Raw genomic sequence first — 11,252 nt, 5'->3', positions numbered from 1 at the left:
TCCTTTCAGACTGATTCTACACGGCCCCAGTGAAGAGTGTTAGGGATGGGTCCTTTCATTTGGGACTCCCTAATTCTTCTCTATTTTTAGAGGCAGTCTATGTCATGGAAAGTGCCTTGGATCCGGAACCAAAGGCTTGGGGTAGAATCCCTCTGTGACCTTGGTGCAGGTCGTTTCATTACTCTGGTACTCTGCTTCTACACTTGTAAATTAGTAATTGTAATATAATACTTATATTGGTACCTCCCCAGGGTTTTGAGGAGGAAAGTACTTTGCTTGAAGTACTATATAAATGTGACTCATTCTGGCTAAAACCAGGAGCTTTGTGGAAGCTTATCTCAAAGTCCCTTCCCTCTCTGAATCCACAAGCTGCTCAGGTGGGAACATCATAGTTCCTGAGCACTGGGCAGGATGGGCCAGCCAGGGTAGTATCATGGCGATCAGAGGTAAGCAGGACTGGTCCCTGAGCAAGGGAAGGGACTAGATCTGAACTCCTCAGTCTAACTCAGTTCAGTTCAACAAATGCTTAACAAACACTTTCTGGGTGCCAGACACTGTGCTAAGAGCTGGCGATAAAAAAAAAAAAAGATAAAAGCATGGTGCCTACCCTTAGGGAGTTTACATTCTAGTTGGGGGGAGAACATATAAACAACTGTGTACATACATGATAGATGTATCATATATATGACATATATGATTATAGATGTTAGATGAAAGGTAAAGTATTAATGTATAATAAACTGGAAAGGTAAATTAGAACTACAGGCTCCTAATCCAGAAATACAAACCAAAAAACCTAGGACAATCTCTACCTTCAGGGAGTTTACATTCTACTGAAGGGATGTAATGGGTACAACGTTAGGTGACTGCAGAGTAGATCTGGGGAAATACAAAGTAATTTCAACAAGTAGGAAAAGCCCCATATGGGAGGTGGTACGTGCATTTCCATAGGTCCGTAGAACCATTGATTTTTAGAGCTGGAAGGAGACTCAGAGGCCATTTGAGTTCAGCACCTTTATTTTCTGTGAGGAGGCTGGACATTTTTAGAGGCAGAGGAGAGGAGGAAGAAGGAGGACATTCCAGACCTGAGGAATCCTCTGGGCAAAGGGACCAAGCAAGGCATGAGATGGATCAAGGTGAGGCAGGACCTGTAGGAGGGCTACTTGATTGGGCCAGAGAGTCCACAAAGGGCAGTCTATGAAATGATACCAGAAAGGTAGGTAGGAGCCAGATTGTGGAGGGCTTCATTCTTGGTTTTTTTTATAGGCATTTATCATTCCTCCCTTCTACATTCTGCCTGTCCCCCATCCCCAAAGAATATAAAAGAAAATGAAGATGCTCCTAACAAACATAGATAGTCCCAAAGAACAGGTTTTCCCATTGGCCACGTCTAAACCTGCACCTTCCTTTGAATGCTTAATTCTACATTTTCTGTATCCTACCTCCTCTGGAAATCCTGTTTTATCACAGCGTTGGCTAGAGCTGGCAAGTCTTTCAAAGTTGTTTTTCTTTAGAACGTTACACTGTTCTCCTACTTCTAGTCACTTCGTTCTGCTTTGGCTCCTAGAAGTCTTCTCAGTTCCTTGGAAAATGTCCGTGTCATCATTTCTGATGGTGTAACGATATTCCGTCATAGCCAGTAACCACAACTTATTCAGTCATTCCCTAGTTGATGGGTACCCCCTTGGTTTCCAATTTTTTGCCTCCACAAAAAGAGCTGCTATAAATATTTTTTTCTTTTTTTTTGTTTTCTTTTTTGCTCTTTGGATGGGGGAAGCAGGGCAATTGGAATTAAGTGACTTGCCCAAGGTCACATGGCTAGTAAGTATTAAGTGTCTGAGGTCGGATTTGAACTCAGGTCCTCCTGTCTCCAGGGCTAGTGCTCTATTCACTGCACCTCCTAGCTGCCCCAATATTTGTTGTTTTTGAGGCAAAATCCGACCCTGGTCAATGAAGAGACTCTCCTCAGGCTAATGCAAGGATCTCTGACAGCCAGCCTGGTAGTAGACTGAGGTCTTGACTTAGTGGGCATGGGAGAAAAAGTCCCCAGGGGCACTGACCAATGGAGGGAGGCTATGTAAGTCATAGATAATCAGGTTCTGGAACAATGGAGGAAATGAGTTCCAGGCTGGCTTCTTAGTTTGTGACCCACTGAGGGCTTAGATTCCAGGCTGTCTACTTACCAGCCCCCTCTTACATGGAGCATTTTAATGTGTATCATGTATGAGGACAACCTACTTATAGGGTTAACATCAGGCTCCATGTTAGGCAAACTGGCATGCTCAAAGGCCCCTTAAGACCATCTCCATGTTAGAACTGGGCATGTCCAGAGAAGCCCAGGTTATATAAGCACGAGTGGCAATGTGGTATAGTGGGGAAGGCACTGGACTCCTGACTCCAAGGTGGGGTTCAAACCCCATCTTACACCCTTCTTAGCTACGCTACTGAGCAAAACACAACTTCTTGGTGTCTCAATTTTCTCATCTGTAAACAAAAAGAATTGGATTCTGATGACCTCCAAGGTCCTATGATCAAGTAAATCAGCTACAGGTCAGATGCAGGATTAAGATTTATATTCCTAGCTTTCCTTGGTCTGATGGCTCTGTTCAGTCCCTAAGGATAGGCAAGGAATTCCTATTCCTTCCTCTTCCTGGCTGAGCAAAGTCCACCATCCCCTGTTCCTTCCTTTCTCTTAGTGAACCTGCCTCTTGTCTATTCCACTGTGATACTGAATCCCAAAACAAAGGAATTCCTTAGGGTTAGAGGTAGTATGATAGTAGTTGGAGGAAAATAAGGATGGTGTTTGCCCAACAGGTTACATGCTCAGGCTGGTACCAGTTATAGGTATTAGATGGAGATCTTGAAGGGGCCTCTGAGGTTATCTAGCCTGTGGTTCCAAGAAGCTGTAGCACATACAGCAACCACACTTTGGTAGAACGATCCTGGCAGACAGGCTAAGCCAGATTGAGGGTAACAGATAGGCCTCAAACCCATTGGTGACTTAGGGATGGCTACCCTAAGCATCTGAGGACTTCCCCTAGGGGCACAGGCGGATGAAACAATTTGTTCCAAAGGCCATGAAGGCAATTGAAGTAGGTTCTGTGAAGCGTTAAAGCTTGGTCAGACACTGAAGACGTCAAGGTCATCCGCATTATCTTGGGCCATCACCAGTGGTCTTGGTTTTTGTCTTGCTACTGGACCTTGACGACTCTGGAAGAGAGAAAGAGGCTGATGACTTTTGTAACTGCCTCACTTAAATCCACTTCATGCAAGTCAAGACATTACCCTGAAACTGGTCCTCTCTGTAAAGAAAGGGTGAATAACAAGAGTCCAACTCCCTCCTTTTACAGAAGAAGAGACATTGCTTAGGGAGGCAAAGCGACTTGTCCGAGGTTAGACAGTCACTGAGGTGCAGAGCTGGGATTGGAATCCAGGTGCGCTGACACCCAGCCTAGCAGTGTTCCCAGCTTACTGCCTACCTCCTCAGACCAGAGCCCTTCATTGCAGAAAAGTATCAAAGGCAGTCACCCCTTCTAGGCTGCGCTGCCTGATCTCTGGTCCCCATCATCCAGTATCCTCTGGTGCTCAGAGCTGGGAGATATGTGGAATGAAGTAAGAAGAGCTCCAGCTCCCATAGCTGCTAAGCCTGGGGTCTTTAACCTTAGTATCCTAGACTCCTTGGCAGTCTAATGAAGCCTACACACCCCTTTGTAGCCTTTTTACAAATAAAATTAAATGCACAGAATTATTAAGGAAAGCAATTATGTTGAAATATAGTTATAAACATTTTTTTTGAAGTTCATAGACCTCAGGTTGAGAACTCTTCTAACCAAGCAGTTATTCAATTAGTTAATGGTTTTTTTTTTTTTGAGTTGCTATGCATCTGTAGAGTGGGGTCTCTGGTGCTGGAGTGGGGCAAGATGGAGGAGATGAGGATACAGGGATTAGAAGAAAAAGGGGAGTCATCAAGGTTAGAGTAGAAAGAGGGATGTATTTGGAATCAGGAGACCTGGGTTCAAATTTCAGCTCTTATAACAGGCAGGTGATCAAATGAGAAAACATATGTTAAGTTCTTTCCAAACCTTACAAGTGCTGGCTGCTGCTGCTGGTGATGGGCAAGCCAATTTACTTCTCTGGGGCTCAGCTTCCTCATCTGTAAAATAGGAATATTATATAAAGGGAATATTATATGGTATAAAGAGACTGACCTGGGAATCAGAATGATTTAGGTCTAAGGCTATGTGGCCTTGGCAAAGCCAGCAAACCTTACATGTTTCCAGGAAACTTTTTAAAGTTTACAGCTGAATTAGGGAGCACCTAATATAGGGGGTTCCTTACTTTTTGTGTGCCAGGGACCCCTTGGGCAGTCAGTTCGGCAAAAGCTAGGGACTATTCAGAATAATCTTTTTAAATGAATAAAATCTGTGGGTAAAAGAAACCAATTATATTAAAATATAGATTTTTTTCCCACCCAAGTTAAGGACCCCCTGAAGGATCTCTGATCCAATCCAACCCTTTTGTCCTAAAAAGGAACAAGCCAAGGTTCGGAGAGGACAAGGTATTTGTGCAAGGTCAGCCAAAGTCCAGACTAATGGTAAATGAATGAAAACATTTATTTCCTGAGCACTTACTCCGTGTCAGTCATTGATGGATAGAAAGTCAAGTTGTTGATCAGAATTAGTGCAGAGAATTCTATGCTGGGGATTCCTTACAACAAAGAAATCATAGTCTTGAACCTCCATTCACCATTGGATCACAGGGCCAGGGGAAAACCAAAGTGCAAACCCCTTAAATTAATAATAATAACTGGCATTTATATAGTTTTAAGGTTTGCAAAGTACTTTCCAGATATATAATTTTATTCTCATAACAGCACTAGGATGTAGGTGCTGTTATTACCACCCCCACCTCCATTTTACAGAGAAGGAAACTGAGGCAGGCATAGGTTAATTGATTACACTAGCTTAGGATCAGTAAGGGTCTGAGGCAGGATTTGAATTCAGGTTTTCCTGGCTTCAAGTCCCATACACTATCCACTGCAGCTAAATTCTACAATTATATTATTATTCTGCTTGCAAAAGGAGCCCTTATTCTGAAGACAGTGAAATAGAAACAAATAATTAGCCTTGGGAACAGAAATGTAAGCAGACGCCTAACTCAGGAATAATTTGTTAATTTTTCATTTCCATTAGGAAGAATAGAATAGAGGTGTTAGAGGGGTGCCCAATCTGAGCAGTGTGGCATAATGGGGTCTTGGAATCAGTACACTTTGATTGCAATCCTTGGTAGCTGTGATACTGACCCAGGGCAAAATGGTTAGATGTCAAAAGCTTTGTTGCTCGGTACACGGTAAGCACTGAAGAAATGCTTGTTGTCTGTTGGCATCAATTTCCTTTTCTGTAAAATAGAGGTAATATTCACATTACTTATCTTACAGGGTTGTTATGAGGAAAGTGAGTTGCAGGGCTGGTTGGGCCTGTAATTGTTTTAACCCTCCTGAAGTTGTGTTAATGGTGATAGAGGTGGGAGGGCATGAATGAAACGAGGTGGGTAATGAGGGAGGGCAGACATAGTGGTGCCAACTAGTGTGGAGAGTGGATGGGGAAGGCTTTGAGGTTTGCCAGCAGATTCTAATCTGCCAGGTCCGGGATCTGTACATACAGGCCGTAGGTGGCTGCCCATAGAGGCCTTAGTTGCAGGTAGTTATAAGAGTAGAAGCACGATGGAAGGGCTGCCTGGAAATGGCAAGTTGAGAGCTGGAGTAGAGAAATGGTTTATGGGATGGGCCTCGATTGGCGAAGAGGGGTAGGCATTCCCAGTGTAGAAAATCGCAGGAGCCAAAGGCCAGAGTTTGGAATAAATATGGTGGAGACGGTACCTGGCGCATAGGAATGCTTACTAAATGCTGCCTGGCTATTCAAAGAGGTGGGATGTTGGGGTAGGGGGGCTGAGGGTAAAGCAGGGTCTTCAATGTGGGGTACTGAATACGGAGGAAGGAGGAGGAGTTTGAATCTGATTTACAGGCTGGAATTTTTTCCTCTGCCTTCTCTGACCTCCTTCTCCTCAAGGGATCCTGGGAACAAAGATGGAAAGCTGAAAAGGGCCTCAGGGACCATTCAGTTCTCTAGTGGCCACAGGGACAAACAGAAGCACCAGGGGCCATTGGGGCCAGGCTCAGGGATCCTCATGCCCACGCTGGGTTTTCTCAGGCTGCAGACTTCAGTCTCCTTTTACTACGGGACTCCCTGCCCCCTCCTGGTCCCTCCAGCTCTTCCCTTCCCACTCTCATCTCCATTCTGTCGCTCTCTTCCCTGACCCCTCCTTTTCCTCTGACTCATCTCCTTTCTCTTTTCTTCTCTTCTGCTTCCTCCTTTTCTTTTCTTTCCTCTCCTCTCTCCACTTTTCCCTTATCTTGGTTCTCTTTCTCTTCCTCTCTCTTCACCTCCTCCTCTGATCTCTTCTATTCCCCCCCCTCCTCTTCCCCATCCTTCTTTCCCTGGCCTCAGGGAACTCCTCCTTCTCCCTCCATCTGGGTTCCAGTCCCACTCCAGTTCCTCCAGCTTGGCCGGATTGGAGGCCCCAGGCGCCTCCTGGGGAAGGGGCTTGACAAGCACTGCTGACAATTTCCTGCCACAGTATCCGGCCACCAGTCCTGCCGAGGCTGTGGGCCCCCTCCCCTGCTCTCGGCTCCTCAACTCCTCCCTCCTCTTCCGGCCTCCCTCCTCCCCTTCCTCCCACCGCATCCTTTCTCCTTCCTGCCTCCCCCAGCTTCCTCCCCTTAAGCCCCTCCTCTCATTCCTCTCTCATCTTTTTCCCCTCCTCTCTTTCCCCATTCCTGCCATCATCAATCAAATCCTTCCAAAGGCCTTTATTGAGCTCTGGCTGTGTGCCCCCATGAAGGCCTCAGGGAAACAAGCCAGGTGGAGTGCAGGCATCCCTGGGAGCTGATCTGGATACCTGGGGCTGATCCCCCTCTTTGCCACTTAGTGTGTGGCATTGGGCTAGTCCTCTCTACTTCGGGCCTCAGTTTCTTCCTCTGTAAAATGGGGTAACTAATCTACCCTCTCTACTGGTCATTCCCCTGCAATGCTATGGAAGATGTGAGGGTGATTACAAAACAGTACATGAGTGTGCACTGTGAAAGGGAGCTCAGTGTATATGGCACATATCCCTGCCGCACTTGGAAAACTGTGTTTAGGTCTGGGAGCAGTATTTTAAGTTCTGATTTTTTGCATAAATGGATCAGTTGAAAGAACTGGGGAAGTTTTGCCTTTAGAAAAGAAGCCTGAGGGAGTTGTGGGGGGAAGATGTGATAGTTTCTTCAAGTATTTGAAGTGCTGTCCTGTGGAATGGCTCTGTTTGGCCCTAGATTAAAGCAGAATCAGCAGCAATGGATGGCAGGTGAAAGGAAGCAGGTTTCAGTTCAGTGGACACAATTTTCCTAAGAAAAAGAAAGAAAGAGGGCCTAAGTCCAAAAGTGTGATGATTGCCTTGGGAGGCAAGCACAGGCTTTTTTCCTAGGAGGTTTTCTCTGGGGCAGAAGGAGCACTTGGAGATGTTGGAGAGGGGATTCTGGGCAGGTGTGGGTTGGCCTTTATGGCCTTGGAGGGCCTTCTCCTCCAGCTCTGAAATTCTGAGATTGGAGAAGGCTGAGCTGGCCTGGGGGCCGGGTCCTGGAGTGGCTTGTAACATGGGAAGGGGTGCTGGCCCCCTGGGGAGACGGGCTGGCTTCAGAGGCTGATGAAGCTTGCTTGGCTTCCCCCCACGCCAGGTGGTGCTCTCAGGGAGTGCACGATGCCAGATGCAGCTGCCCACCTGCCCTTCTTCTATGGGAGCATCTCGAGGGCTGAGGCCGAAGAGCACCTGAAGCTGGCGGGCATGGCAGATGGGCTCTTCCTGCTCCGCCAGTGCCTCCGTAGCCTGGGGGGCTACGTGCTGTCACTGGTGTATGACCTGCACTTCCATCATTACCCCATCGAGCGGCAGCTGAATGGCACCTATGCCATTGCTGGAGGCAAGCCTCACTGCGGCCCAGCAGAGCTCTGCGAGTTCTACTCCAAGGATGCCGATGGCCTCCCCTGCCTTCTGCGCAAGCCTTGCAACAGGCCCAGTGGGATGGAGCCCCAGCCAGGGGTCTTTGACAGTCTTCGGGACAGCATGGTTCGAGACTATGTGCGCCAGACCTGGAAACTAGAGGTGCGGCCCAGACGGGCTCCTCAGGGTCCCCCAGAAGACTGACCGGGAGGGGCCAGGTAGAGCGGGACAGGGGGGCCCCAGGAAGTCACCTCTCAGAGCTGCAGGCTTTCTATCCCCTTTTCCTTTGTACTATCTTTCTCACCAGGTTCCTTTGTGAACCTTGGAGAAATAGGGGCTGCTATTCTTCCTCATGGGGGCACCCTGACCCTATCCCTCCCCAGGGTGATGCCCTTGAGCAGGCCATCATCAGCCAGGCCCCCCAGGTAGAGAAGCTCATTGCCACCACAGCCCATGAGCGGATGCCTTGGTACCACAACTCCATCTCCAGAGAGGAAGCTGAACGGAAACTGTATTCAGGCTCCCAGCATGATGGCAAGTTCTTGTAAGTGGGGCAGGGGGCAGCCATGTGTGTATGTGTGGTTCTATGTCTGTGAATGCAGGTTCCTAGTGCGTGGCACACATTAGTGTCACCTTGTGTCTTCATGTGACGTGGCCTGTTCGAGTACACACAGGAGCTTTGTCAATGTGGTGAAACCACATTAAAAAGCCTGGTTGACTTTCTGGTTTGAATGTGGAAAGAGCCCTGGTGTCCTGGGCATTTCTGGGCATAAGCTTTGGAAGTTGGAACTGAGATGTATCAATGACTAAGTCAGTCAATAAGCACTTATTAAACACCTACTATGTACTAAGTGCTAAGGGGACCACTGCAAGCACATTTTAAGCCACAAACCTCAGGCTGCAGCTCCCAGCTTTGAGACTGTCTGGCAGGAGGCCTCATTCTTTTTCCTTTAAAGGGAGAATTAAAAAGCTGCCATTTAACTGATAAAAAAGAAATTGGGCGATGGTTATGCTTACTAAAAGTGTTTAAAATGGCCCTACATTAAATGCTTTGTCATAGGCTCATCTCAGGGCTTTCCTCCAGTTGGGAGTAAAGGACATCAGTCCTTCTTGCCTCCCTCTTCCCCCATTCCTGACCCCCCCCCCAGTAACACCCTTAGCCAGAACTCCAGTGGGGCCAAAACTTTTGATACAGCTTTCAGTAAGAATCCTAAGCTCTATTTTAAAAGAACGGGGCCCTTTTATACAATCAGCTCAACACTAGAAGGACCTAATTGTACCAACTGAGGCAAATTTTTTTAATTATAATTTTACTTTAAAATAAACAATTTCATACTATATTTTTTTGCCTTATGTATTTTAAAAAGTGCACAGACTCAACTGGCCGGGCTTAGTCCTTCAGGGTGTTCTTAAATTCTGGTCCTTCTGACAAGGTTTGATGTTGTGAAGGGTGCTATTGCCATAGGACATCGATTACCACGTGTTAGTGACCATGAGATAACCAGTTGTGACTATGTGTGTTTGTACATGTTTGCTAGGGAGAGTGTTTGGTCCCGTAATGTGTCTTTGCGTCTGCTTGTGAGCAGCAGTGAATGACCTTCTTAGAGAAGATGGGTTGGGGGGCGGCCAGGTAGCACAGCAAGTAAGAGCACCGGCTCCAGTGTTGAGAAGACCTGGAGATCGAATCCCGGGCTCAGACACTTAGCACCCACCCAGAAACACCTGGCCATGTAACCTTGAGCAAGTTACTTAACCCCAATTGCTTAGGGGCGGCCAGGTGGCTCAGCTAGTAAGAGCACCGGCTCCAGTGTTGGGATGACCTGGATCAAATCCGGGCTCGGATACTCAGCACCACACCCAGAAATAATAACTGGTCGTGTAACCTTGAGCAAGTTACTTAACCCCGATTGCTTTAAAAAAAAAAAAAGAGAAGATGGGTTGAGTTCCAACTGGCCCATGAGCATGTATGAATGGCTGCTTCTCCTAAGAGTATGGGAAGCAGACTGTTTATGTTTGCCTGGGAGCGTGTGGTTGCCCATGGCTGGATTTGCCTGTGGGTGACTTTGTAAGACACTCTGGGGACTGGAAGTGGTACCAGAATTGGAAGACCTAGTTCAAATCCTGCCTCTGATACTTACTTCCTATGTATCCTTAGGCAAGCCTCATTATCTCCCTGGGCCTCAGTTTCCCCCCTCAGAAAAAATGAGGAAATTGTGTGGCCCCTGAGGTCCCTTCTATGTGTGATCCCATGATCCACTGAGGGAATGGAGGTGAAGCCTGAGAGGCTCCCTGCCCCTCTCTCCCTACGTGCTTTTATCAGCGCACAGTAGGTTGGGTGGGCTGCTCACAACCCCACTGAGGCACTGGTCACTCACTGGCTACAGCTCTTCCTCCCTCCTCCTGGGAGAAGAATGAAACACTGGCTCTGCTAATTTTTCTTCCTGTGTGAAGTTGGGTAAGCATCCTTGCTGAGCCTCAGTTTCCCTGAACTGTAAAATGGTGGTGGGGGTGAATTAGATGATCTCCATGGGGGAAACTGTAGACCTTCGATCTTGGCAGGAGTGGAGTGCTTTGGGCACATCCTGATAAGCCCAGGCACCTGGAGACTTCTCATTTTCCTTTCTCACCACCTGCCATAGGCTTAGGCCCAGGAAGGAGCAAGGCAGCTACGCTTTGTCCCTCATCTATGGCAAGACTGTCTACCACTACCTAATCAACCAGGACAAGTCTGGCAAGTACTGTATTCCTGAAGGCACAAAGTTTGACACCTTGTGGCAGGTAAGCAGCTTAGGCCCATTCGCCTTCCACCTTCCCTGTCTTTCTACCCTTCCCACCCAATTACCCAGACTCCTAGCCTCCCATTTATATCCTTTACCTGCTCTCCACTCACTGCCTCTCTCTCCCTTTGAGGAGACCCTGAAAGGCTGGATGGGACTCTGGTGGAGGTGTGGGCGCTTCTTGATACCTCTGCCTTCCTCCTCTCCCTGACAGCTGGTAGAGTATCTGAAGCTGAAGGCAGATGGGCTTATCTACTGCCTGAAAGAGATTTGTCCTAATGCCAATGCAACTACTGCTGCCGGTAAGGGAACTCAGGACTGGGGCTAGAGTTCAAGCTAGAACTGGGATGGGGGCTCAGCACTGGTCCTGCCTGGAGCTGGGTAGGGTCTGTACCATGATGGGGTTCAGGGCTGGGGTTTGAGCTAGGATTGGGATGGGGG

General features: G+C 47.6%; 1 protein-coding gene and 1 long non-coding RNA gene across 2 annotated transcripts in view; one reads left to right on the top strand and one right to left on the bottom strand.

Annotated features, from left to right (window-relative positions):
• Positions 1–1,023: 1,023 nt before the first annotated feature.
• LOC138177778 (uncharacterized) lies at positions 1,024–5,399 on the bottom strand. The gene is made up of 3 exons (XR_011163225.1): positions 5,303–5,399; positions 4,083–4,153; positions 1,024–3,210 (listed from the first exon to the last, which is right to left on the bottom strand). It is a non-coding gene; the product is annotated as an uncharacterized lncRNA (long non-coding RNA).
• A 599-nt stretch (positions 5,400–5,998) lies between these two features.
• ZAP70 (zeta chain of T cell receptor associated protein kinase 70) overlaps positions 5,999–11,252 on the top strand; it is an 11,397-nt gene continuing 6,143 nt past the window's right edge. Inside the window, exons 1-5 of the mRNA XM_069106239.1 lie at positions 5,999–7,048; positions 7,772–8,196; positions 8,418–8,578; positions 10,674–10,812; positions 11,026–11,113. Coding sequence (XP_068962340.1) covers positions 7,795–8,196; positions 8,418–8,578; positions 10,674–10,812; positions 11,026–11,113 — 790 coding nt within the window. The 5' untranslated portion in view covers positions 5,999–7,048; positions 7,772–7,794. The remainder of the gene's footprint in view (positions 7,049–7,771; positions 8,197–8,417; positions 8,579–10,673; positions 10,813–11,025; positions 11,114–11,252) is intronic.

The sequence above is a fragment of the Petaurus breviceps genome, unplaced genomic scaffold (assembly GCF_028583685.1).
Source record: "Petaurus breviceps papuanus isolate PSGF00001 unplaced genomic scaffold, PetGlider_PUasm1.0 103, whole genome shotgun sequence".
Taxonomy (NCBI): Eukaryota; Metazoa; Chordata; class Mammalia; order Diprotodontia; family Petauridae; genus Petaurus; species Petaurus breviceps.
This window is presented reverse-complemented; position numbering and strand designations above follow the sequence as displayed.